Source organism: Pelecanus crispus, chromosome Z (genome assembly GCF_030463565.1).
Source record: "Pelecanus crispus isolate bPelCri1 chromosome Z, bPelCri1.pri, whole genome shotgun sequence".
Classification (NCBI taxonomy): Eukaryota; Metazoa; Chordata; class Aves; order Pelecaniformes; family Pelecanidae; genus Pelecanus; species Pelecanus crispus.
In genome coordinates, this window is record NC_134676.1 from 69,760,893 (window position 1) to 69,788,428 (window position 27,536).

The following is a 27,536-nucleotide window of genomic DNA, read 5'->3' on the forward strand; positions in this document are numbered from 1 at the left end:
GCACACACACACCCCTATAAGTACAAGAATACTTTTTGCCTACCATAATAAAATAACATATTTAGCTTGGAGTATTTTATTATTTCAGTGGAGGCTTTCCAAGTTGACGTCAAGAGCAAAGTAATCAGCAAAAGCAGAGGAAGTCATTAATAGCAACTATGTCATGTAACGCTCATTTATTTATTGCTCATTAGAATTTAGAATTCTGGAAATTTTTGTCTGTTGGAATTTCTTCGGCAGTAATTGTTTCAAATGTCTTACCTAGGTCTCTGTTCCTTTTTATCTTGTAGTCTCTTTCAGCTTGTTGTTTATAGGTAAACAAAGACAAATCCTCCCTCAAAATGACGCAATTTTATGTCAATTTATCACTGTAATTTAGATATTAGGAGTTTCGTGGTGAAAAGTGGTATAAATATGAATGAAGGTTAGATGAGAATAATAATACTTGAGTGAGTAACATTGGGTGATTCATACATCTTTTTATTGACATAAGGAAATTAGTATGATGAAAGAAATGAACTTTTACATCAGACTGTTACTAGCTTGGTTATTGTGTTGCAAGTAAGTGCCCAGGTTGCAGCAACACCTGAGCTGTCTAAGTACAAACCGTTTCTAGGTCCAGCACAGTTCATTAGCTTAGAGCCAGTGGCATATAAAGTGGTAGTACTGCCGCTGGAGCTTGCTCAGGTTCACAGTAATTTGTTGCAGAAGCTCAGGTAGTAAATCTGAAAAACCTGAGCAAACTCAGCTCTTCTGACATGGCATTTCCATTGGCAAGAGTGCTGGGGAGTGCTGTGCACCTTGAGTGATTCTGCTTAGAGCTATGTTAGAGCTGGAAAGTTCATCAGACCCTGGGAGACCCCTTGGATGCACTGAGTAATGTGTCCTGGAGAGCTTACTCAAAGCCAGTTTCTTTCAAGCTCCAGCATTAAGCAGGCACAAAATAAGACAGCTAATACCCAGTACTACCCAGGAAGCTGGCTAGGAAGCTGGAAGAAAGGGAACCGGAGTGTCTTGTTCTAAGAGGATGGTAATCGTTTAACATTGGAAGGGAATTTACGTCACACATGTATCACTGAGATGTAGCACAGGAGACTTTTGCCAGGATAGGCAGCTGGAAAAGGGTGGCCTGAGTCAGGTCTGAAAGGGAAGACTTGGTTAGGCAAGTCAGTGACTGCAAGGATGTTGTGAAGCTAGAAAGGGTGAAAACTTTTCACTGCTTTCAGAGGATGATTTCACAACTATCCCCCAATTTAATTTGTTCCTTAGCAACCTGCAGATGTAACAATCCTTATCTTTGTGCATATAGATCAAACTTTAATATCACTACCTGTCAGCTTTTCTGTTTGGTAGAGCTTTTCTATTCTCACTGAAAATACTTCACTTGCCTTTCTCTAAGCATCAAGATTGCTTCCGACTTCTATAGAAACTTCCATTCCATGTTGTAGCAGATACTGTAGCCATTATTGTGTATGCTCTGTTCCCCCAAATGTCTTCCCTATATGAAAAAAATTGGATTTGATTTTGTCGTTCACCTGCCTAAAACAAAACATCCCAAGGAAGCAAAAGAAAATCTCTCATGTTAGTTATAATTAGTCTTGGGATGTGTATGCTAAAAAAAGTGAATTGCAGGTACAGTCCAAAGTCTAAAGTGCAAGTTTCCTTGGCCTTCTTTTTAGAAATGTGAGGAGTAATGACTTCATGAACAGATAGATGTCAGTAGTAAGAGGAGAAGTGTCACAGTAGTAGTAATAACTAGGGCCATTCTCCTGCACTTGCCCAAGCTGAAGAATCTATATCCTCACCCTTGGCAATACTGCTTGGTAGCTCAGGATGCCATGTTGACCTGTATGCTTCTCCATCCTATTCCAGAAACTTCTGATTCTTCCTTCCCCAGGGAAAATTTGCTACTTTCTGTGCTCAGCAGTGAAGGAAAGTCTGGTAGAAGTCTGGTGTATTTATGTGCTGCTGACTCTTCTATATGCCAGCCTGATCTGCTGTGGGAAATGCAAATTTTATTTGAAGTTTGTGTTCATTTCTCCTGATGATAGCTAGCCGAAGTAGCTTGAACAGGGATTCCACTGAAAATCCCCACATATCTTGTCAAGGCTCTATTTGCAGTCTGTTAGACTTTAATGAACTTTAAGAAAGTTAGTACTGTTTGAACATCAGTTTGTAGAGTGCTCTATTGCACTGCAGTACCTGGGAAGGTGATGGAGCAAATAATCGTGGAAGCTGTTTCCAAAAACACTATGGAAAAGAAGGTGACTGTGAGTAGTCAGCATGGATTTACAATGGGGAAATCAAGCCTGACCAAACTGATGGCCCTCTATGCTGAGATGACTGGCTCAGTGGAAGCAGAGACAGCAGTGGATGTTGTTTATGTTGACTTTGACAAGGCTTTTGACACTGTCTTCTGTAATATCCTCAACAAACTGATGAAGTACGGACTAGGTGAATGAGCAGTGAGGTGGTCTGAGAACTGGCTGAACTGCTGGGCTCAAGCTGGAGGTCACTCACTAGTGGTGTACCCCGGAGGTCAGTACTGGGACCAGTACTGTTTAACATCTTCATTGATGACTGGACAATGGTCCAAAGTTCACCATCAGCAAATTTGCAGATGATTAAAACCTTTGAGGAGTGGTTAATAGAGCAGATGATCATGCTGCCTTTCAGAGGGTCCTCAGCAGGCTGGAGAAAGGGGCTGAATGGAACCTTTTGAAGTTAAACCCAGGAGGCAAATGCTCCTTGGAAGGAATAATCCTGGGCATCAGAACAGGCTGGGGACCAACCAGTTCGGAAGATGCTTAGCAGAAAAGGCACTGTAGGTCCTGGAGGACACCAAGTTGAATGTGAGCCAGCAACGTGGCTTTGCAGCAAAGGCAGCCAGCAACATCCTGGGCATGCATTATGGAGAGTGTTTCCAGCAAGTCAAGCATCATGATCCTTCCCACCTACTCAGCCCTCGTAAGACACGTTTGGGGTGGTAGGTCCAGCTCTGGGCTCTCCAGACCAAGAAAGACATGGACATACTCAAGTGAGTCAGTGAAGGTCCATGAAGATGGTGAAGGGACTGGTGCATCTGTGATATGAGGAGAAGCTGAGAGAGCTGGGACTTTTCAGTGTGGTGAAGAGATAGCTCAGGGGGAATCTATCCATGTGTATGAATACCTTGCAGGGGAGAGTAAAGGTAGTAGAGCCAGACTTCTCGCTGGTGCCCAGTGACAAGTCAGGAGGCTACAGGGCACAAACTGAAATATAGAAAGTTCTATCTAGAAGTAGGAAAACACTTTTTTTACTGGAAGGGTGGTCATGCTGAACGAAGTTGTCTAGTGTATTGGGTTTGTGTGGCAAGGTTGTGGGAGTCAGGGGCTACAGGGGTGGCTTCTGTGAGAAGCTGCTAGAAGCTTCCCCTATGTCCAACAGAGCCAATACCAGTCAGCTCCAAGAGAGACCCACCACTGGTCAAGGACGAGCCAATGAGCAACAGAGGTAGCGCCTCTGAGATAACATATTTAAGGACGTGAGAGAAGGCACAACTGCATCCGGAGTAAGGAGTGCAAATGTGAGAGGAACAGACTCTGCAGACACCAGGGTCAGTGAAGAAGGAGGGCAGGAGGTGCTTCAGGCACCAGAGCAGAGATTCCCCTGCAGCCTGCAGTGAAGACCATGGTGAGGCAGCTGTGCCCCCACAGCCCATGAAGGTCCATGGTGGAGCAGATATCCACCTGCAGCCCGGGGAGGACCCCACGCTGGAGCAGGTGGATGCCCGAAGGAGGCTGTGAGCCCGTAGGAAGCCCATGCTGGAGCAGGCTCCTGGCAGGACCTGTGGACCTGTGGAGAGAGGAGCCCACGCTGGAGCAGGTTTGCTGGCAGGACTTGTGACCCCGTGGGGGATCCATGCTGGAGCAGTCTGCTCCTGAAGGACTGCACCCCGTGGAAGGGACCCACACTGGAGCAGTTCATAAAGAACTGTAGCCCATGGGAAGGACCCACGTTGGAGAAGTTCATGGAGGACTGTCTCACATGGGAGAGACCCCACGCTGGAGCAGGGAAAGAGTGTGAGGAGTCCTCCCCGAGAAGGAAGGAGCAGCAGAGACAACACGTGATGAACTGACTGCAACGCCTATTCCCCGTCCCCCTGCACTGCTCAGGGGGAAGAGGTAGAGAATATCAGGAGTGAAGTCGAGCCTGAGAAATAGGGAGGGGTGAGGGGAAGGTGTTTTAAGATTTCATTTTTATTTCTCGTTATCCTACTCTGATTTGACTAGTAATAAATTAAACTGATTTTCCCCAAGTCGAGTCTGTTTTGCCTGTGACAGTAATTGCTGAGTGATCTCTCCCTGTCCTTACCTCAACCCATGACCTTTTCATCATATTTTATCTCCCCTGTCCAGTTGAGGAGTGGTAGAACGGCTTTGCTAGGCACCTGGCATCCAGCCAGGGTCAACCCACCACATCTAGAGAGGTTGCGGTCTCCATCCTTGGAGATACTCAAAACTCAACTGTACATGGTCATGAGCAACCTCCTCTGGTTGACCCTGCTTTGAGCAGGGGAGTTAAACTAGACAGTCTCCCAGGGTGGCTGACAGACTCCACAACCCTGATTTGGAGAAGGAAAACGTCACCTCTGTGGAAGACAAAAAAAGCCATTTTTGTAACGTTGATTAAAATCAGTGTCTAGATTTCTGTGCTAACAGAAATCAGTGCTCTATTCAGATTTGTTCAAAGTTCTGCAGTAGTCACAGAATCACAGTATGTTATGACTGCATACTGTGTCAGATGCGTAAAGAGAGATGTATAGAACTATTTCATAGAATCATGGAATAGAATTATAGAATCATTTAGGTTGGAATAGCCCCTTAAGATCATTGAGTCCAATCATTAACCTAACACTACCAAGTCCACCACTAAACCATGTCCCTAAGCACCATGACTACATGTCTCTTAAATACCTCCAGGGATGGTGACTGTACCGCTTCCCTGGGCAGCCTGTTCCAGTGCTTGGTAGTGCTTTTGGTGAATAAATTTGTCCTAATTTCTCTTAAAAGTATGTTCTTCTGTTTGTTGTTTAGTGAAGACTCAAGTTAATTATGTCTCTGACAGAAACTTTTCATTAATTAGTATCAGAATGCCACGCCTTCATATTACATGGGTAGCCATTCAAATTTAAAAGCAAAAATCCTACTAGTGAAGAAATAGGTACACTTTATTTTATAAACTTGACAGTTTGGAAGTGTGTGTATTTTTATTATTAATATTAATGAAATTAAATATTAAATATTAATTAAAATTAAATATGTATATATTTAGTGTGCTTCAGTTTTAGGCACGAAACTTGGAAACTGAAATCTATTTTGGAAGTGATGATAGTTTTCTCTTCCCTTGTCTCTTATGCTACCTCTGTACTCTCTGTGTCTGATGAATAATGGTTTCACCAGCTTGCAAGGAATTCTTGTCAAAGCAGTTACAGTAGAGTGGAAATGCATCAAGAACTGTTTTTTCACCATGCAATAAATTATAGCGGTTTGTTTTGAGGAGTGCACTCACTCTCGAATTACCCTGTCAGGTTTAAGATTTGACAGATCTAGGATTTAGATTGTGCATTCCAGGTATCTTTATGGAGACATCATACTTGATCCAAGCAGTTTTATGCCATTAATAGGCTTTTACAAAGTATATTAAGAATAATTAAGAAAATTATTCTAACTGAATTATTGTGTGTTTGATGGAAGATTTAGGAAATAAAAACTGCTAATGATTGTTTTATGGTAACTATTAAAATAAGTAAGTTAAAATTCACAGAAGAGTTTTTGTAGAGAAAGCAAAATCGAAGAATGTGAAGTTTCAACTGAGGTATTGTTTGTTTGAAACAATGCAGGAAAGTATCACATTTGAAATTGTAAAGTGCTAAAAAAACTTCTGTGAAAATGCATGTTTATAAATCTGAAGGGTGTTTAAGTATACTCACACTAATAATCGACAGCAATAAATACTACAGTAAGTGGAGAATCTTTCTCGGTAAAAACTACATATTAATGCTAGAATAAGGATACAAAGTCAGAGAAATTAAGTCATTTTGACCAGATTCTGTGTTGTCACATTTTAAATGCTCTGAGGGAGATTAAATGAGAAAATATTATTAATTAAGAAGAATTTTGCAAAGATCTCTTTTATTGCTGTAACTAAGCCAGTATGAATATTCATGCAAGACAAGTATCAACTCTAAAGCTCATTTGCCTTTTCTTGTGATAGGTTAAAGCAGCAACAGGTGAAGAGGTATCAGCAGAGGATCTTGGAGGGGCAGATCTTCACTGCAGGTCTAAAGGAGTATTTTTCCAGAGTTAATTTCTTCCATCCTTTAGACTTTAGTAGGGTTTATTTTATTTTATTATATTTTATCTTTAAATTGATATTTAGATCTTTTTAAAACTGTATTTAGATTTTGAAAATTAAGATTTTCTGTATAATTATCTGGTGCTGATGAATCATTTTATTGTTAGAGTAGCATAGTTACCTTATGTTACTGTAGTTTAGGATCTTGTTTCCTTGATTTACTACTTTAAAATATGTAACGGTCTAATGTACTGCAGCATCACACACAATATGGAGACTTTTCTATACTGTTTAATACTGAGTGTTAATAGAATAATACACATTGAGAAAGATAATACATTTTCCAGATTGTGTCTTTCTTATTGTCAGTTAGAACTTAATACAAACAAGATGAAAATAGCTTGTGGTTTTTGTAAGAGAATACTTGTTATCAAAACAAGGAATTCTATGCACTTTCTATTTCTAAAATGAAAAGAATAGTAAACGAAGTTAGGTATTACTGTACAGTAAGTTAATTGTTAATAATTAAATTTATAAAAATGTATTATTTGTGTTATATATTACATAGATTAATATAAATAGAAAAATAATTTAAAGTTAAAACTGTACAATAAATGCTTAATTTTTACTTTGATTTACTGAAGTGAAGAATTATTTTTAAGGGTAATTCTTAACTTTTCTGGAAACATGTTTTCTTTATAATTTCTAGTTAATTTTAATTTCCATTTGAACAATGTTTGTCATCTTTTGTATTGTCATTTAGCTTTTTACTTCCTAGAGTTGCTATTTTATCTCATGTCTGATAACTTGAATGTACTGTTTCAAAGAAAAGTTCAGGCATGGGTTTTATTGTGAAAGTAATTTCATAACAAAACATGGAGAGCTGTATTGTAGCATCTATATTTTAAAGATAAATATAAAACTTTTAAAGTCTTAAAAGTTTTTAAAACCTCAAATTTTCATTGTCAGATTTTTTTTAAAGTCTTCATATTGCTATTGTTATTTATATACAGAAAATCTGGTGTAACAGATCATTATGCTTTGGATGACAGTCATGCACTTCATCTAGCAAGGAAAGCTGTAAGAAGTTTAAATCGCCAAAAGAAAGTAGATGTAAGTCTATAGAATCTGAAAACACTGCATTGTTTAAATTAGGAGTGCTTTTCTTCGCCTGATTTATACAACACATTTTTTGTCTCTGACTGTAGACACTTTGGAAATGGAAGTTATAGTTCTTGTCCTTAAAGATTTCTCTAATGTTTCAGTTCTACAATTACATTCCTGCTGCAATATTCCCAGTAAAATCACTGGGACTACATGCAAGAGTGAAGCAACTAGAACAGTGCTTCAGAACTGCAGAATTGTGCTTTAAGATTTACCCAGTCTTGCAAGGTGCTTTATTTAATTTTAAGCCCACATGATCATTCCCATGGACTTAAAATTAGATAACTGCTAAAGCATCTTTTTGAATACACATTTTCTGTGATTATTAATGAACGGTATAAAACTGAGGGGATAGACCTAAATCATGTAATGGTATTGTATTGATTTAAAAATTCCTTGTAGAAAACAGGATGGTTAGCATATGGGGGAAGAATTGCCTTAATTTATTTTGGGAGGAGATGCAAGAGGGTGAACTGAAGATAAAAGCTCAGCAGCTGAAGGAAGGCAAAATACTGTATTCAGCTGCATGGCAAAAATCTTCATCGTTTTTTCAGAATAATACCTGCCTAGCAGGGCACAGGGGGAAAGTAAGCAAATGGGAGGACGTGCTTAATTTTTGATAACATGGAAGAAGTGGAGCATGTATGGAGGTATGCGCAGGAGTAGAAACAAAGATAACAGTAAGTGAGAAAGTGTTACCAACCTTCAGTTTAAGAAACTTGATCTTTATGCAAAATGAGGACAAGACAGTACAGGCATTTTGATGTGGTTGATGAAGAAAAGACTGTGCTCAAAGCAGTTGGCAAATTAATTGTTGTTTGGTTTTTTTGAAGTCATAATGTGGACTAATAATGCCTTTGTTGTGTAAATTGATTTGTTAAATTGCTACAGATGACCATAGAACCATCAGAAGAGCCTTTATTTCCTGCTGATGAAATATATGGAATAGTTGGCGACCAGCTAAAAAGAAACTTTGATGTCAAAGAGGTATGAATATAAATGCAAGATCCGCATGCCCATACATGCATGCACTCAGTTTTCTTGCAGGAAATCATTCTTTATATCATCATAGTTTGTCTAAAGAAACGTGATTTGGGGTGTATAGTGAATATTTAAATTTCATAAAATCTTTTAACATTATTTTTCTGTATTTTTGTCCAGTGGATCCATTGCAATGGCAATGACATACTGAAAATATAATGCTTTTTGGTTATATTTTTAAGAAGGTTGAGCAAGGATGAGAGATGGATAACATTCTGAAAAAGCTGCCAGAAAATAGGGAACTTTGTGTTGGCAAAGCATTCTTTACACTTGCTGAGTGATGTGATAGCTTGCTTTTTCTGTTAATCCTGTGAAAGTAAAGATCAAATATTTAAACATTTATGGAGTATAAGCACCCCAAACAATTCAGTGCTCTCCCAATTGCTTATGGAAACTATTGTACTCTGCTGCAGGTCTAGTGTAATTATTTGCCTTGCTACCTTCATCCGACACTACATAGTTTCTCATATTTTGCGTAGATCCCATATTCAGAGTCTTTTTCACTACCAACCAAGTATTTATTTTAGGAAGACTCTTAGTATGTACCTACCTTAAAATACTTTGTCAGAAATTACTAGGATTTGCTTTGCATTAAGGGAAAAAAAAAGTGAACACTTTCATTGAGTCGCACACTACACTCTCTAAAGTTGGAATAGCTTGGATATATGTTCTTCTAACATCAAAATAAATATCTTCTGGCAAATGTCTTGCTAGCAATGGATCTTACTTATATGAAATGGCTCCTTTGCATCTCAGAGAAACTTCAGAACAGGTCTTAATTATTTTTGTACATCACAAACTTAAGCAAAGCTGAAAATAAACTTAAAGAAAGTGACTCATGGCTGTATATGTTTTTCTCTTTTTAAATGTGAGTCTATTGATTAATGTTTAATATAACCAGAGGTACCGGTTTGTCTTTGAAATGTAACTAATCAGCAAAACTTTGTTCCTGTATAATTTAAACTGTTCAGTTAGAATATTCTTAAACTTGAAATTCCTTTTTTTATAAACATAGATAAATCACACTTTAAAAGTAAGTGGGCTTTGCCTGCCATCCAGACTATTTATATGGTGGGCTTCTTATGTTCTCTAAATGGAAAGCATTTATTTTTAAGTTATATGTCAGCATAGTCTTTCTTTCTAAACAAATTGAAAACTATGAAGGATTAGGAATTTCATTTTATTTTTCTATGTTTTTCTTAAGGTCATTGCTAGAATTGTAGACGGAAGTAAATTTGATGAATTCAAAGCCTTGTATGGGGATACTTTAATTACAGGTATTTAGAAATACATTATAATTATTCTGTGTATGTTCCCACTGGTTTTATAGTTGGATTCATTCCGTTTGGCTCAGCCATTGATATTTTTAATAACATTTTTCTTCAAAAGAATAGCAGTTTCTGTTACCAAGAAAAAGTGTTACCTTCATATGATACGGTACAATAAATATATGTGAAAATTTACAAATTTATCTTTCTCCTTCAGGATTTGCAAGAATATTTGGTTATCCAGTAGGAATTATTGGAAACAATGGAGTTCTTTTCTCAGAGTCAGCAAAAAAGGTAAATAAATAGATTATTAGCTGCTTTGCCATTGAGAATCAAAACTTCTGGTGGACAACTTGCCCTTGAAATGAGGAATTTTAAATAATGAAAGTGGACTGGCTCCACATTTTTCATGTAAACATGAAGTAGCTTAATAAGAAGTAAAAATAATTACCGTATTTTAGAAGCAGAGTTGTGTAGATTTTTCTGATATGAAGTAGATAGGCCAATAGGAAAATATAGTTAGAAAAACAGCATTTGCATTTGTGTGACTACAACACAGTTGAAATAGGATATCCTCAAACTTACAGCTATTACAAGAAAAGTCCATGCTGACTGCATAAAATGCCTGTACTGTGAATTACTACAATAAATCACATCATTGTCTTTGTAATAACTGGAAAATCTCAAACCTGGATTCCAGGACTCAGTTCATTGGTTTACCAGAGATGTAATTTTCATTGCTGCAGCAGTTCTTGGCTTAGATTAATGAGTAAAAACATGTGCAGTCTCATAAAATCTGTGAACTAAAATACCTGTTTTGTGAAGTAAAGGGCATCTTTGATGGAATATTGTGATTACATTACAGTTAATAGTGCTTTACAGATTAGGCTTGGGGGATTGGTGATGATAAAGAGTTTCTGGGTATGGCAGAGTGGTTACTTACCTTGTTCTATGTTGTTCAGTTTAGTTCTTTGTTTTTTCAAGAAACTACTGTCAGTTGAATTTTTGGTAGTAGCAATTATATATGGTAGTTCTGTTCTAGCAGACTCCTCAAACTAATGGTGAGGAAATCAGTATTGAAGATCTATAGGAAAAAGGAAGCCTTGATAAGAGATTTGGAGAAAGGAAGTAATTTAACTTGATTTATTGCTGTACTAACATAATACACAAAATTGAGTTTCATGTACTGAAGCAATACTTTCAACTTGGAGCACTGCAGTAAGTGACATTGTTTTCGGCTAGCATTTGTTTTAACACAGTTTATTTCCAAGTTGAAAATAACTCTTTCAGTATTTCTAATACTTTCAGTATTTTTCTGATCATGTAGTGCTGCAACTTTTTTCCTACCAATGAAAAAAATGTAAGGAATCTTCCTCTGCCAGCTTTTTGCTGGCATATGAGTCCTGTAAAAGGAGATGGTCTAGTTTCACTTGCTTCGCTTCACTTCACATCACCTTTGTCAATGATGTTGCTTCTGTAAGCATCATAATGTAACAATATTCCTTTTTTTTTTTCTTTTCCATTTTTGTAATGAGTTGTGACATCTTTTTCCCATGATTATCTATGCTTTTCAGAGTGCTTCTCTGAAACAGTTAAAGATTATGCTTTATGATTTTTCTCTGTTTTTTGTTTTCTTTTCGTAAATTTTGCTGGTTTTGTGTTGTGAAGAGGTTAGAGGTTTTTTAGTTGTTATGCTACATACCTTTTTACCAGCCGTGTGTAAATAACCTGAGAAATTTTACTGATTTAGATCATTTCTAGTTGAAACAGAAGCTTGGAATCTACTGTTTGTATCTTTGCTAGGAAAATGGTCTTTTCCTAGAAAATGGAGAGAGGGCATCTGCCCTGAGAAAAAGGGAAGAGTGTTACAGCAATTGGCAGCGCCATGAGCAAATAGTGTATGTAGGCCTTTCCCAGTTTCGTAGAATAATTTTCTTTTGTACAGGAAATGGGGAGATACTTTTTTTTGACTGGCTGTCTTAATTTCCATGACAGAATCTTACAAAACTTGATGTCAGTTGCCATGCTGTGAAGTTGTCTGTGGTTTGCTACATATTGGCTGAGTCAAAACAGTTGAGCTTTTCAGTGTCAGCAGTAATGCTTTTTAAGGATATTATTTCTGCTTTACCCTGACTCACACGTTTTTGGCATTTTCTTACTTCTGCTAGAGCGAATGCATATTTTACAGTTGACTTTGGATGAAGCAGAAGTAATACAGCACTTCATGATGCAAACACTCCCATGGACTTCAGTGGAAGGAGACTTGTCACAGACTTCAGAGTGCTGGTAGTGATAGCTTCACTGATCCAGCTTTTAATGGCTTGCTTTTTTTTTTTTCTTCCCTCTCCACAGGGTACGCATTTTATCCAGTTGTGTTGCCAGAGAAATATTCCCATTGTGTTTTTGCAGAATATTACAGGTGAATAAGATCAATATTTTGAAGTTTCATTATGTTGTAGGCTTTGCTCTTAACTGTTGAAGCTATGACTTTTAGACAGCATCTTGCGTGCTTTGCTGTACTGGCATCTCCAGCCTGTTCCAAAATCAGCCTGTCAGCAGCTGGTGGAGGCCTTGCCTTATGATTTGTTCTTCAGTTTTTTCTGCATGTGCTATAAAGCACATAGTATGACATATAGCACAGTGTAAAAATATAAAGTTAGTGAGCCTTTTTTTCGTGTTCTAATTCTTCAGGTTTCATGGTTGGTAGAGAATATGAAGCTGGAGGGATAGCAAAAGATGGTGCCAAGATGGTAACTGCTGTAGCTTGTGCCAGTGTACCTAAAATAACAGTGATTATTGGTGGTTCTTATGGAGCTGGAAACTATGGGATGTGTGGAAGAGCATATAGGTAAGCATTACTTCCAATTATGACAGGAGATAAGACTGTTAAGACAACATAACTGTGAAGTACCATTCTGAAAAACTGTCTGAGCTGTTGCAGAAGTTGTGCTATTTGGAAAAAAAAGTTTTCAGAAAATACTGTCATAAGTAAATAACAACCTGACAAACCTGTAGAGATTGATAGACTCATGATTAACTTTGAATTAGGTGATGGAGATCTTCTAACAGGTAAATGTGCTGACATGCTTTTCTCCCATTTTAGCTCTTGGAGGAAAAATTGTGCCATCCTAAACAATCACTAGGCAGTATGGGCTGGTCCTTTATTCTGCATTCATATGAAGAGTACCAGCTTGTGTAAAAAAATCCTTACTCACTTTAATGAGCTTGTTATTATGAATACTGTTTGTAGAACCCCTAAGGATTTACTTTTTGGACATGACTCCTGTAAATGTTTTTTTTAATTTTTCAAGGTCCCTGATACTATTGAAGTTGTTAGTGATATTTTTTAAAAAGAAAAATTCCTGGGGAGAGGTGTGAGATGAAGATACTCAAGAAAGAGAGAAATAAATTTTTAAGGTGCTTGAATATAGAAATGAACAGAATTTTCACATTTTCAAACATAATGCTGCAAGCATTGAAGTACATTAAGTTGCATTCTTCAGAAACCAATACATTGTAAGATGGTAATGCATAAAAATGAATTCTTAGCTGAGTGAGAATTAGTTCTTTACTAGGAAATAATTTATTTTAATACTTAATATGTATTTTTTCAGTCCAAGATTTCTTTATGTGTGGCCAAATGCTCGCATATCAGTGATGGGAGGGGAACAAGCTGCAACTGTTCTAGCTACAATAGCTAAGGACCAAAAAGCAAGGGAGGGAAAACAGGTACATCTTTCTTCTTTCATTTGCAGTAATGTCATTGTCATATCAGTCTTTCACTGGAGTTATTCACTTTATGAGCTAGGAAAGGATGCTACAGAGTGAGACACCAATGAAGTATTATTCTCCCAATGCCACCTAGTGCATTGACAAACATGAAGCATTTGTGAAATGTTATTGTTTACATCTTCTAAATGTGAAGATCATTCATGACATTTCTAGTCTTTGCTTAAAAGGAGGAGTATTTCTCATGTCATCATCTTTTTGTGTTTTATGCACCAGATTATTAGTTCTGCCTCAGATGAGTAGCCAGGGATCCCCCCTGGTTTGGGACTATGAGGAAGAATATGTGAGAACAAAATGTCTTTCCAGTTATGTTTGAAGTAAGCAGTTTTATAGAAAGTTGATCTTCAAATTTTTCAGTGACTGAGAATTATGAAACTTGTAACAGCAGAAGTCTGTAGAGGTTTAGAAAAGGTTTTGACACATTTCAACATTTTAATTGAAAATCAGTGGTATTTTGTCTAATAATATTTTCTCATTTCTCTGTACATTCTTTTTTGCTGTGTTTTCTAAATTACATGGTTTATGTTTATACTGATGCCTTGGTCCCATAAGAAGTAATTTTATTGTGATGTCTTAAAATTGCTTGTATTTATCATGAATAGTTATTCAGAATAATGAAGTGGTATGTACATGTTATCTCAACAGTTCTTTTTAATGCACTTTACTTGGGCTTTCTGTGGGTAGAATATATTCACCCTCATCTCTCTCTCTCTTAATTTCCCAAATCCCTAAGATGGACGGAGTGATACCCAGAAAGAAGTTTTAAAACGTGTTAGAAACTTGAAAATTTTGCGAATTATAGTGGTGACCACTCTGGGTCATAGGGAAACCTAGTGTTACAATAGCACAGACTTGTTTTATTAAAGAATCTTGCCAAAGGCAACTCAGAATGGGGTTTATGCGGTACAGTAGCTTCAGTAATTTTTCAGATGCTAATCCCCAATTATTATTATACTCACTGAAGTATATTTTTACTCTCCTTTTCCCACCTACCTGTTTTGAAAAGTAGTATTTTAATTTCATTGTCAAATATGTTAAATTGATAGTTGTGTGTAAAAAGGGGGAAAAACTTCGGGGAGATCATTTAGGCAGTTTCTTCAAGTTTGATGCTGCATATAAAGCTCTGCTTTCATTGTGGAGGAAAATATTGAAGAATATCTTATCTGTGTTTGTTTATTTGCCTGGTTTTTTAGTTATCTGAGGCAGATGAAGCAGCTTTGAAGGAGCCAATCATTAGGAGGTTCGAGGAGGAAGGAAACCCTTATTATTCCAGTGCAAGGTAACATATAAATGACTTTTCCAAAACTTAATGGCAATCACAGGACGTAACAATAACATCTAAATCTTGGTGTTGAAGAACAGCAGAACCAATCTGGAACAAAGATTGTATTTGCTGGGCAGGAATACAACACAACAAGGTTCAAATCAATGTTTTGTCTGTCTTGTCTCTGAGACTTTGTAGTATGTACTGTTTCAGAAGAAGGCAAGCACTTGCAGGAATTATTCTGCTGGTTCTGTAAGTAATGATATGGTAGCATGGAGTTTATATTCTATGTATTTTATTCTGGGTAAGTTTTACATCATTCTCCCCGGCGTGGTATCTGGTCACCTTTCTAAAGCCTATTGAACAGTGTAATGAGTGGCTGCATATGTGTTAGGAAAAAATCATTTTAGTGTGATGCTGCAAGTAGAAGAGGCCAGTGGTAAAGGAGAAGTTTCAGGAAGACCTGAAGCCATTTGCAAATCCCAGGTCATGATCTTGGCAGGTGACTGTATTGGATGATAGCAATTTGGATAGGGCATTAGCTGATGGGTGCAGCATATTCCTGTTTGTTGAGAAGTCCTTTGCAGCATTTTGTACTCAGGTTAATGGAATATTAGTAAATGCCCAGGAACTAGTTAGGCTAATGAAGCAAGGTGGCATCCTGGAGTGTTACCACTGGAAACTAGCTTGGAGACTTTCTTGGCCTCTAATTGTTACTCTACATTAGTTTCATCCTGTCTGTACTAATCTTCCTGCACATTTTTCTGCTTGTGGTATCCAAAAGCTAATTCTCCACAGGCTCTCAGTTGCTAATGATGGTAGAGGGTAGCATATAATAATGGGGCTTTACTGTGCCTCTATGGCATCTCATTTTGCAGAAAGAATACTAGTCTCATACAACTGTGGAGCCTGCTGTATGTATGTTTTTATGTAGCTGAATTAGAATTTCTGATGGTTTTCTTACCTGCAAGCTGGGAAGTCTGGAAACAGACTGAGTACAGAGTGGTTAGATATGATAAATTTTGATGTGGGCATCATGGGCAGAAATAATGTGAACCGGTGGGTGCAAGATACTCTGTCAATGTCATAGAGATGCCAATAAGAGAAGGAGTTTGGGGGCCTTCTTGTCTAACTTGATACCTGCTTAATCTCATGTATGACAAATTTGATACAGCAGCAACAGCAGCAGCATAGCATCAGTGAGCTCCTTGATCAATTGTTTATCATGATCTGAAGGAAGATATAAAATTAATGGTAGCTTTTACTCTGTTTTCTGTTGGGATAACAGAATGAACTTAACTGAAATAATTGTACCTAGGGGATCCATACTCATTTTAATGTTTAATCAAGTGTGTGCCTTCATCAAATGGAAGCTCTTGCCATTTTGCCCTGGCTGGTGCTGTGATGGGATAAGTATTCTTGGTAGGGTATGTAGCACAGGGTTTTTGGTGTCATCTAGGCAGATTTCAGTGTTGCAGTCGTAAAGGCTGTGGGTGGTGGATTTAGGGACGGTTTTAGTCTTGCCAGTCTTTGGTCTCTGCTTCTGGCAGAGGCCTATGTGATTGTGTTGCAGAGAGTCATAGATATTCTCGGCTTCTTGAGGTTTTATGCATGTGTACAACCCCCACTGCTAGTAAGCTACAGTTTATTGGGGTTTTTACATGTAATCAATGAGGATGCTTTTGTGAAATCCTGAATTGTTATTGACATGGACTTTCTGGTGGCACGCTGGGCTTGATTTTTTTTTTTCAATCTTTTTAATTGATCTAAATTTCACAGAGTTTTCCCCAAATTGAGAGAGGTGTCAACTGTTAAAAACTTTTGTGCTATCTCTTTTAGTACCCATTAAAGAGCAAGCCTCGTACCTGTGTCACAAAACCATGTGTCCTGGGGCAAGAAGGAAAAATGAAAACACATATTGACATCTTTTATAACTGGATTTTAAGGAGAAGAATTTTCCACTGATACAATAACATTAAAAAAAAGAGTCAAACTGTCTGTATTTAAAATTAATCCCTACCATGGAGGAGGAGAATAATGGTTTGATTTTTTTCTTTTTACATTTACTTGTTTTGATATGCTCATTGGAAACACAGTCATAGTCTCTTTGTACTCATGACTGAAAAGAATTGGATTTATTTAACATTCAATGTATTCAGTTTATTAGTGACATAAAAATTTGTCCTCTCCCAAAAACCAACAGACCATTGTCAGTATTTACAACAGTAAGTTACTAATCTGCAAGAAAGTAGTTTTACATCTAAGATTAAGGTTAAAATTTTAAAAACTCAGATTCTAAATTTTTAATAATGTCCAGTGCTTTTTAGACATGAAACTTGAGTATTTAACACTAGCTTTGTGCTCTCTGCTGAGCAACTTCTACCAGTTTATGTTTCCAGAATATCTGGCCATTTTGTGCAGTTAGGTTGCAAATCCAGAAGGCACCTCAGTAAATAGTCTAAGTTTGCTTAGCCTAGGGGTTAGGAAGTGCTCTTAATGCTAGATGTCCTGTCCTTCATTTAAAAGAACAGGGTAGTTACATACTTTTCTTGTGCTTGTAGCTTGGAAGGGAAACTTTGACGTGCATAGATGTGAGCTGACTGGGAACTAGCGTAGGTCGGGGTTGCATGTGGTTGGCTTCATGTGATGCTGCACTCAAGCTAATAAGCCCGGCTGAGACATGAAGTGAAATGTCAGAGCTGAAATCCTGCTGAGGTTCATCTGGCTAAAAGCAATGAAGGTGAAATGCCCGTTTTCAGAGGAGTGCTTGTGAGAACAGTGTGTGACTGGCTCAGGTCAAGACAGTCCAGGCTGGTTTCTCTCTCTCTTCAATCCATGTAGGTACAGTCTGCATTGTCTAGGAGCTCTTAATTGCTCTCTGCTGTCTTGTAGAGATAATTGGGTATATAAGAGATATTCGTATGTTTTCTGCCCTGATTTCATGCCTTCTGCCAGTATTACCATTTGTGTGCTTTGTTCCTTCATTTATTGCTGATTCCTAAGCAAGATCTCAGACTGATAGCTCGAAAGTTTTCAGTACTGTGGAGTAGGCTGCCCACGCAGAAACAATGAGATGAAGTAGGATTACAGTTTTTGTAGAAAGCAATGTACCTGGGGGGTGGGGGGGGGTGGGGTGGGGGGGGTGGAATTGAGCCACCCTGTACCTTGGAGCCAACCCATTTGTCAGCCAATGTCAGCAGCTGCTTATTGGCAAGCATTCACAGTAGGTCAGGGAGAAGTAACCTGTTCCCTTTGTTCTAAAGGATGCTTCCTGTCTGGTCCCAAGCATGGGAAGAAAACCAGTTGACCGTCAACCACATGTCAGGGTACTGTATTGAAACTGAATCTGGCCGGCTTTGGTTTTGTCGGATGCCAGCTAGATTCCTCCACCAAAAAGACCAACAACAAAACTCCAACAAACAGCTTTGCATTACTGAGAGGAAAGAATGATAGATGGACAGAAAAATGGCTCTGTGTATTGTTGCTCGGGTGCAGCCAATTTGGAGGCTCCCTCATGCTGTCCTCTTGCTAAGATACAGGGACCAGTCTGCCTCACCCCTAACGCCCATTGAAATTTATGTGACCCTTCCACTTGACTTCATTAGGCTTTGAATCAAGCTTTTAGCACTAATAATGAGAGAGAAGGAAGATGCCCTAATGATCTTAAAATATAAGCAAATTTCCCTATTTACTTTGCTTATATAATTTTGCTTATAAATTATAACTTGTTATATGTACAGGATGTCAATACTGTTCCCTGCAGTTGTATTTTCTAATCAAACTTGAATCAATTATTTGATTAGAACCTTTCACAGTGAGCAGTCTTAATTAACAGGAGTCATTAGGCAGCACCCTTTTTAATGAGTTATATTAATTTGCTTACAGGTTTCTGAAAGGATTTCAGCAGTTTGCATCTTAACAAATTACATGAGCATTTTACTTTTGGGGACTTCATTTCTTTTACTCACAGTGTCTTGGTTACAAATATTTTATGAGCGTAGCTGTGACTCATGTACTAGCAATGGGGTTTTAATAGATAGTTTAATTATTAATGTTACATCCCAGCAGAGAATAGAGTTTTCTTTAAGCAAAGAGAAGCAGAAGCCAGGGGTGACCATATGAAAGCAGCTTGACTTCCATGCAACATAAAATCGTTGTGGTTGTCAATATAAGTTAATTGTGTTGTTACAAAAAACCCCAAATCTGCCATTAAAATGTGTTTCGTGTTTGGAAGTGTTTATTACAGTGGTAGTCACTATGAAGTTGCAGCTTGGAAGGTACCGCATTAAGTTGGTGATTTTTTTTGATGCAGTTCATCCCTACCCTCCCCAGTCCCTCAGCAGATTTATTAAACACTTTTAAGGAGTATGAATTCCTTCATTCAGTTTCAAAATGTTTCATAAATAAAAAAGTTAATTGCAAGTGTTCATTAAAAAAAGTTGATATCCAGACCAAACAAACCTGTAACGGTCCAAAAACCCCCAAATTTGCTTAAAAATTGAAATGACTATATTTGAGATTGTTCTTACAGTTGTTTTTTTCACAGTCCTAAGAAAACAAAGGTATTGTCGTTGATCTGACCTCACAAAACTACTTTGCTTTTCACTGTTAATAGGGATCTTATTAATCTGCTCAGCAGATTAATTTGACTATATTCATCAAAACTAAATCAAGATGTAAGATATAAGAAGAAGATAAGAACAACATATGCATTAAACTTTGGTAATGCATACTTCACGAGGCTGAAAGTATAGGAAATACTCTATCTTGGCCATTCTGTCATGCTAGATTATATGAACAGGTATAACCACTATCTTGGGGAAAGAGAATTCAAACACTTTTAAGTAAGTTTCAGTCCTTTGGTTATTTTGAACAAAAAAGCTTATAATTGTTTTTACTGTAAGGTAAGAAGCACTTACTCTGAGTCTCTTTTCAGTGGAGTATTGTTAAAATATACCAAAATATTTTAATGAGTTATTACTTACAATTTAAAGCTACAGTTAGGAAAGGAGTTATTCACAGGAACCAGTGCTGCAAAAGCTTATACCATGCACTTTATCTGGAATATGATATAGACAATTCTTGGTGTCTTTTGCAACAGAATTTGCTGTTAGAACCACTTCTGTGAAGACGCAAGCATGGCTGTTAGAATATTCCAGTGCACAGCTTACTAGCCCACTAGAAAGGAGGTGGTCACTGAGAATCGTAAATTGAGAACAGATTAGACAGAGCTACAGATTCCTTGTATTTGTTATTTGGGTTTATAGCAGGCTTTTTTCCCCTTGAAAGAAGTTCTTTTTTTTTCCAGACTTCTTTCTATGCTGGTTGGGACCTGTCAGCCAGGTCAGTGAGTGCCACAGCTACTGTGGTGTAAAATTTCTTTACTCAAGCTTTTGTTTTCAGTTCCAAAAAAGAAACAGTGTAGTTTTGCCCAATTAACAGCAAAGTCTTCCTTCTCCAAACCCCTTTCTCCCTTTGTATGTCAACTTTGCTCTTTTGCCCCATTTAGGGTAAGTCTCCTCTACATGGGGAGCTGCACCATGATGAGATGTATTTATAGCGGAACATTCTTTCTGAGTTGGGTATTTTTTTTCTTCTCTCTCTGATAGTTGGAGAACAGGCTCCTAAGCTGAGTCTGAACCCTCATGCCTCATCTTGTTACAGGTGTCCTTTATTACAATTCCACTGTGTGCACCCTAGGATACATGCATGTATTTGTTGTAAAATAAAAAGCATATGTTGTCAGTCTCTTAATATTTGTTATCTGATTTGATGAATATTGCTCTCACAGCAAATGGTGAAATAAAGCAAAGATGGAAAACAGTCAGAAGTGTCTGCTGCTGCCTTGAGCTTACCAGCATGTATTTATGTACAGTTTGCAGTCCTCTTTCTTTTGGGGGTGAGGTTGGCACATTTAGTATTGAGAGAAGAATACAAAATACATCGTTTCCTGTCTAATAGATTTTTTTTTCAATTAATCTTCAAACAATAGGAAATTCGCAGCTGGAAACTTCAGTTAGAAAGGAATGGCTATGCTTTCTTGTGTCAGAGTCAGTCTTAGCTCCCTATTCATGACCCTTTCTTGTATTTTTAAATTTTCCACAAACAAAGAATTAGCTAACACTGAAGTAAGTTCAAAAAAGAATGCAAAATAAGTGTCTCTAGGGCAAGACGGGATGGAGGAGGAGCATCACTGACTTAACCAAAGATAATGTGCATAGGTTTTGCAGACCCGTATTAAAATGCCTGCTTATTTAAGCGAGACTGGATTGCAATGAGCAGTGTGGTATCTTGTTTAAATATCTTGCTGGGGAGGTAGCAGTTATACAATATTTACAGTTTTGTGGCCTGCCAAAGATTTTGACATAGTTCTTATTCTGGGTAGGATGGAGCTGTGATTGAGAACTGATGCCACAAGTACTTCAATTTTTAGATAATATCAAAGAGACTATTTACAAGTGTTTGTGATTTTGGGGACTTGGGAATTTGGTAATTGCTCATTCATAATTTAATTGCCTTCAGGGCTGGGTTAAGGAGGGTATTATCTTACAGTTTAGAAATAGACTTCAGAAAAAATAAATACAACAAATACTGGAAATACTTGACATTTCCCCTGGCTCTTTTAATGATGAAAGAATAAAGCCTTGTATCATCCCCACCTGGCAGCTGTAAAAAAAAAAAAAAAAAATCCAGAATCTCATTTAAAATCTGTAGACCTTATGCTCTTTATTTATCCAAAATTTATACTTTGTTCTAGAAAACAACTTCACAGAGTGATACACACCAGTCTGTTGGATCGATGGTTAAGGTGAATTAACTCCATGGCTTCAAGTATAATTTAGCTTTTTAGTCTGCTCTCTTTACTATAAGTGTTTCCAGTTTCATGTGCTTGAAAATCTACTTGGTGTATGTGTTAATTTCCTTTAATTATTATTGTTTGGTTCCCCCCTAGATTATGGGATGACGGAATTATTGATCCAGCTGACACAAGACTTGTTCTGGGCCTCAGTCTCAGTGCAGCGTTAAATGCACCTACAAAGAAGACAGAATTTGGGGTTTTCAGGATGTGAACTTAAATGTACGCTCATCAGAATTACCCCTGTGTATTTAAATTGGCGCTGGAGAGCAAACTAACTACAATGTTAAAGTGGTTAAAAAATAAAGATTTGTACAATGCTACTTTTAATGGAAATGTCGTAATCATTTATTTTCACTGAATAATCATCACACAGTGCTTTAGTGTTTTGATATTGATTTGAGATCAGTCACTTGTAGTGCTTCTATAACACTGCATTGCATGAATAAACTGCAACTTTGCATGTTTTGTTTAATGTTTGACAAGAACCCACTGATTCTCTTACGTAAATAAATCTGCAAAATAAGCTACATATTTGGTGCATATCAGCTCCTTTATTTCTTTTAATTCTTCTTTGTATATCTCCTACAAATGCAAACTATTTTTGCAGTCCAACAAAAAAACAATCCACATTTGCTAGTAAATAATTTTTGCAAAAGAGAAGTGCTGTAAGGGCAGCAAGGGAGTTCAACACAGCATGAAATAACAGATTTCACTCTGTTGTTGGCATTTTGGCCTTTCTCTGGCTTTCATCCAAAAAACATTGCTCTTCTGTACAGTTCCCTGAAGTCAAAACAACAAGAGAACCTGATGGATGCATAGTGTTTTCTAGAAGAGCTGGGGAGCGTATGCTGATACCTGTGGGAGCTGCAAGTTGCTGAGAGCACTTCTGAGGACGGGGGTTGGCTGCAAAAGGTGTTTCAACATCTTGCTGTGTGATCCTTCTGGCAATTTTAGTTTCACAAAGACAGAGCATTCTCCCCACATGGATCAATGCTTCACCCAGAGCACATGCCTCCATCCCACCGACTTCAGGGCTATTGAGATGCTGTAGTGCTTTGGTTAATCTTACTTATTTATTGTAGTGTGTTGCAATGTAATGTTTTTCAAGAATTCAGTGTCATTTCATTCGTTCTCTTCAGAAATATTGCACCTTGTAGAAACTAAGTGCTTGGCATGTGGTGTGCCTGGAACAAGGAGGCAAATACTGTGCTAGCTGGGACTAGGAAGGTGATTTTTCTAGCTTTGCCCTACAGGTGCCCAGGTAGCCACTGGCAGAAATATTCTTGACTGAGAATCAAATCCAGGAAGAGTTAATGTACGTGAATGGAGGTCTTACCCTGTGCTGGCCTGTGGGGAGAAGAAAGATTGCTAATAGGAGTAGTCATCCTGGATAACATGCTAGCTGTAGTCCTCCTAGGCTTGAGTGGCAGAGGAGTTCCCCTTGGACCCAGGCAGAGAAAGGACGGTCTGCTAGCTGCTAGCCCTCTCAGTTGTGTCTCAGGCAGATGCAAAAGTGAAAATAAAGTAATTCTTTGGAATGAGATTTTCAATGTAGAATACAGGCAGCCCAGCGTATGTTGAGCTGTGGGGTCTTTGGTACACCTCTACATTGTACTAAAAGACCAATTTTCTCTCTCATTTTACCGAGAAGAAATCTATCCAAAACCTGGTGTGTTCTGCACCACTAGAAAGATTTATTTTTGCAGGTCTGCACACATGTAATCTCACTGTAGTGCTCACATGCATGTTCTTAGTATACTAAGTACATATTTCGCAGAGAGTAATAGTTTAAAATACCACATTAAATGGCAACTAGGCACAGAGCTGTGCTTTTGTGGCACTGATTGTTGTTCTTGTCTCACTATGTGAATTTGTAAACATGTTCGTGGCCCCAGGATTTCTTTATCTTGAAAGTACAGTGACATAATTTATGGTTGCTGGACTTCTGAAATGCCTTAAAAAAACCCTACTTTTAAATGTGTATATATAGAATATAGCCAGAGAAAACAAAGGTTTCAGACCCTGAAATGATTCCTATTAACAGCTTCCAATAAAAAGAAACATTCCGTGTTTTGTCCTACTACAGTTCAGTAATCACTGTCTTTCTGCTCTAAATTATGGGGGTCACTTTCCCCAGTCTTTTATTCCTAAAGCCATAAGGAGTACAGCCTTTTTCTGCTAAGAAAATTGATCACTTCAGAATAGTATTTTTGCATGGAATATATTCTTTGAATGAGACTGGTAATTCAGTCATTCTGAGTTGGAGACAACAACAGATAATCCTCGGATACGGATAATGGAAGTAGGTAGGTTTGGGACAATTCATGCTTCTGAGAATGGTAACTCCCTATCACTTGCTACATCTGAAAGGACAGTTGTTTATGGTTATCAAAATTTCTTCCTCTAAATATGAATGCAATCCAAGTCAAAACAAGTCTCTGAATAAGAACGTTCTGCCTTAATAATACTTATTTTTGGAAACTTGTTAAATGAAATTCATCAGCACGGGCTTAGCATCCTATCAGCATGTTCTGTTTAGGGGAGGTTACAGAGCAGGACCTTCACTGCAGACGAATGATTCAAGGAATCACTAGCAATTATCACTCTCCTGCTGCATAGCAGACTATTTGGGAAAAGCTTTTTGCAGGTTAACGTACTGTGCTTCGTATGTAGGCACTGACTGTAGGCAATGCGCGTTGCGTTGTGATGGCGCTCTGATGGCAGACATGGCCTCTTGCGCCCGCTGGTTTGCTGAAAAGCCTTGTTCTCTGTGGACCTACCAGGAGTGAGGCGTTGGACCACGTGCTCGTACCGCAGTTGGTGATGTTACTAGATACCGTTGTGCTTGTCTCAAAAGTCACCCACAGCTCTTACGTTGCCTCTGCCGTCAGGGATCTTACGCCCTTGCAGTGGCAGCTACCTTTTATTTAGGTTTAACATTTCCTTTCATTAAACATCCAAAAGAGATCCCACTGGCAGAGCAATGGCAATGGGAAGTGAGAATGACTATGTAATGGAGTCCATGTTAAATAAACCTAAATAAAAGGTAGCTGCCACTGCAAGGGTGTAAGATCCCTGATGGCAGAGGCAACGTAAGAGCTGTGGGTGCCTATTTTGAGACTTGCGCTACCCATCTCTGGTATGTGTCACCTATTCGCTGTAGCATTTGAGCAGCTCACAACCATTATTAATCTCTTTACTTACCGGAAAGAATGATACTTAGGATGACACTGATTTTTCAGATGGAAGTTGAGGAGCAAGGGAAATGGCTTTGCCATATCAAGAGCACAAGCTGTGGTGGACTAGGACCTTGAACTCGGTGCTCTAGACTTCCAGGCGACCTTTCTGCTCCCATCTGGTCTCTCCTTGGGGATTGCTCTCATCAGTCGTGTGCCTCCCTCTGGCCTCAGAGCAGTGGCAGGGCCAAGAGGTTGCCTAGTCCCAGCTCTCTTTGATAGCTGGACATGGCCTGTTTAAAAGACGTCAACCTTTGAGTACAAGGAGTTCAAAAGGGCCAGTAATGTGACCTTGAGCGTGTTTTCCAACGCCTCTGTAGAAGTGGAAAGCTGTGAATGAGGTGGGTAAGCTGCTCTTCATGTCCCTAGGGACTGTTGCGGTAACCAAGGTTGCTTCTCAAATTAACCAGGGTGGTGAATTCAGGATGGATCATAAAAACCTACCCACTGCCATTTTCTTTTTTATTCTTATGGCAACTACAAAGGTGCTGGGAACCACTGGGAGCTACAATGTGGTCACCAACCAAAATCAGTAGCAGTTCGTATAACAAACGTTAAGGGCAGAGCCACTGGTACACAATCATTGTGAGGCTTGCGTGCCTGCTTCCAAGGCTGAAATGAGATGTGGCTAGTGCACAGCCTCTGCAACATCCCTGCCTGCAGAAGTGGAGAGGCTATAAAAGTAATTTCTGAGAAGCCACTGGGTGCCTGTTCCCACCCCTCTTTCACCCATTTTGCGGTTAGTTTAATGGGGAGATTGTAGCCTCAGTGTTTGTGCTGGCATTTGTGTATGTGCTGTTCTTGTGAGAACCCATCTTTTATTTAGATGGCATTTTTCCAATCTGTTACTCATCAAGAAGAATTGGTATCTCCTGGTGGAACAGATGTTATCTTTCAAGTATGCCTCTGGACTCTATTATTGCTTCAAATGTGGCAGAACCCTAATTTATCTTACATTTTCCACACTGTTTGAGATTTCAGCCAAAGAAATGTCTTGATTCAGAAAACCAAAGATGGTGTATTTTATTAACTTTTTTTTAAAAACTGAGGTTTATAAATTAGGGCAATTCAACAAAGCACTTAGAAAAGCCTGCTGCTTTTCAGCAAAGCCTTAAAGCATCCACTTAAAGCCAGATGTCCACTTTCATGGCTCTGATTCAGTACAGCACTTGAACAAATGCTTCACACTAATCTCTACGATCTAGTAGTCATAAAATCCATCCAACTCTGTGTCTACGTCAAGCCAAAACTAGAACACATAAACTCATTGGAACTGCTCAATGGATACTCCTTTATTTTGACACCAGCGTCAACAGAAACCTCCATTATTTTCCCGCTTTTAGAAGTACATTCAATTAATTGATCATGATGGAAGAGTGTGATTAAGAAAAGCATATACTATGTACAACTTCAAAAATTATCAATTTGATATAGAGATATTAATGCACATTGGCTGTGTCCTGTTTGTACCTCATCTGCAATAACATTAATACGGAGAAAGTAAGTTAACTTTAAGAAGCTTGAATTAATGCATAGCTACAACAGAGCTGTCCGTCTCTGAGGTCTGATGGCATTTCATGTAGATTAGCTGGAGCTGGGCTCTGTAGTGCCACAGACTCCCCTAATTTCATAGCCAGTTGTCTTATGACTGGCTACTGATGCTGTCAAAAAGTACCTGCCTTTTTGTAACAGTAAACGGTGATTTTATGTTTTTATACCCTGACCCTTTTTGGCTCTTTGACATGGTAGCTTCTGACACTCTTATTTAATAGTCAGCTCTCCTGCATCCTATGACTTTTTTTACCCCCTGGTGCTGGAGACAAAGACTACAAGAACAGCTGAATAGGGAGCAGGGTACAGTGACATTTGCAGAGGCAGTGTGATACAGACAGTAACAGGCACAGAAACACATAGTTCTGTGGGTGTCTGTAGCCAGACAGATACAACGACTTTTGGGAATAGGTATTTGTAATTGCCTCCACATTCAACAATATTTTTACTGGGGGAACTAATAAATCCAGCTTTTTACTGGAAGTACAAGGGGGAAAGAAAACAGGGATGTTTTCTGAGCATCTCTGTGGTGGTTTCAACACTGCATGAGTAATCCTCATACCATAAAATATGGCTTGAATTTTTGGTCAGGCTTCACAGGCACTGCTTTCAAAGTTGAATAGGCCATATATCTGCCTCTCCATATGAAGTGTTGCATTTTTCTTAGCCTGTTTCTCCGCTTTAAGAAACTTTTCTTCAGCAAGCCCATTATTTCCAGTACTTCGCGTAGCTGTGTTTTTGCTCCAGCCAGGGACGTGGGATTTGTTATGAGTGGTTCACCACCAGCCTGATGTCTGACATCTTAGCCTTCCCTTTGGCAAAAGGAGACTGGAGGATTCGTGCAAACACACAGAGGATCTCTACTCTGAACAGCAATTACAAATGAGACCTTTGCTGGATGTGATGATCAATAGGAGCGTGTGGGAGGAGGTAACAGCAAGAGGTGAACACGCAGCTCTGGAGGCAAGCAACATGATAGTCGGAGAGATCAGAGGCTTTTTATCGCCTCAAACAAAAAAACCAAATGG

The 27,536-nt window shown here is 38.4% G+C and overlaps 1 protein-coding gene across 1 annotated transcript in view; it reads left to right on the top strand.

Annotated features, from left to right (window-relative positions):
* MCCC2 (methylcrotonyl-CoA carboxylase subunit 2) overlaps positions 1–22,227 on the top strand; it is a 44,215-nt gene extending 21,988 nt beyond the window's left edge. The window contains exons 8-17 of the mRNA XM_075725973.1: positions 6,256–6,320; positions 7,350–7,449; positions 8,392–8,487; positions 9,746–9,818; positions 10,027–10,103; positions 12,162–12,228; positions 12,501–12,657; positions 13,424–13,538; positions 14,792–14,877; positions 21,815–22,227. Coding sequence (XP_075582088.1) covers positions 6,256–6,320; positions 7,350–7,449; positions 8,392–8,487; positions 9,746–9,818; positions 10,027–10,103; positions 12,162–12,228; positions 12,501–12,657; positions 13,424–13,538; positions 14,792–14,877; positions 21,815–21,932 — 954 coding nt within the window. The 3' untranslated portion in view covers positions 21,933–22,227. The remainder of the gene's footprint in view (positions 1–6,255; positions 6,321–7,349; positions 7,450–8,391; positions 8,488–9,745; positions 9,819–10,026; positions 10,104–12,161; positions 12,229–12,500; positions 12,658–13,423; positions 13,539–14,791; positions 14,878–21,814) is intronic.
* The last annotated feature ends 5,309 nt before the right edge of the window (positions 22,228–27,536 follow it).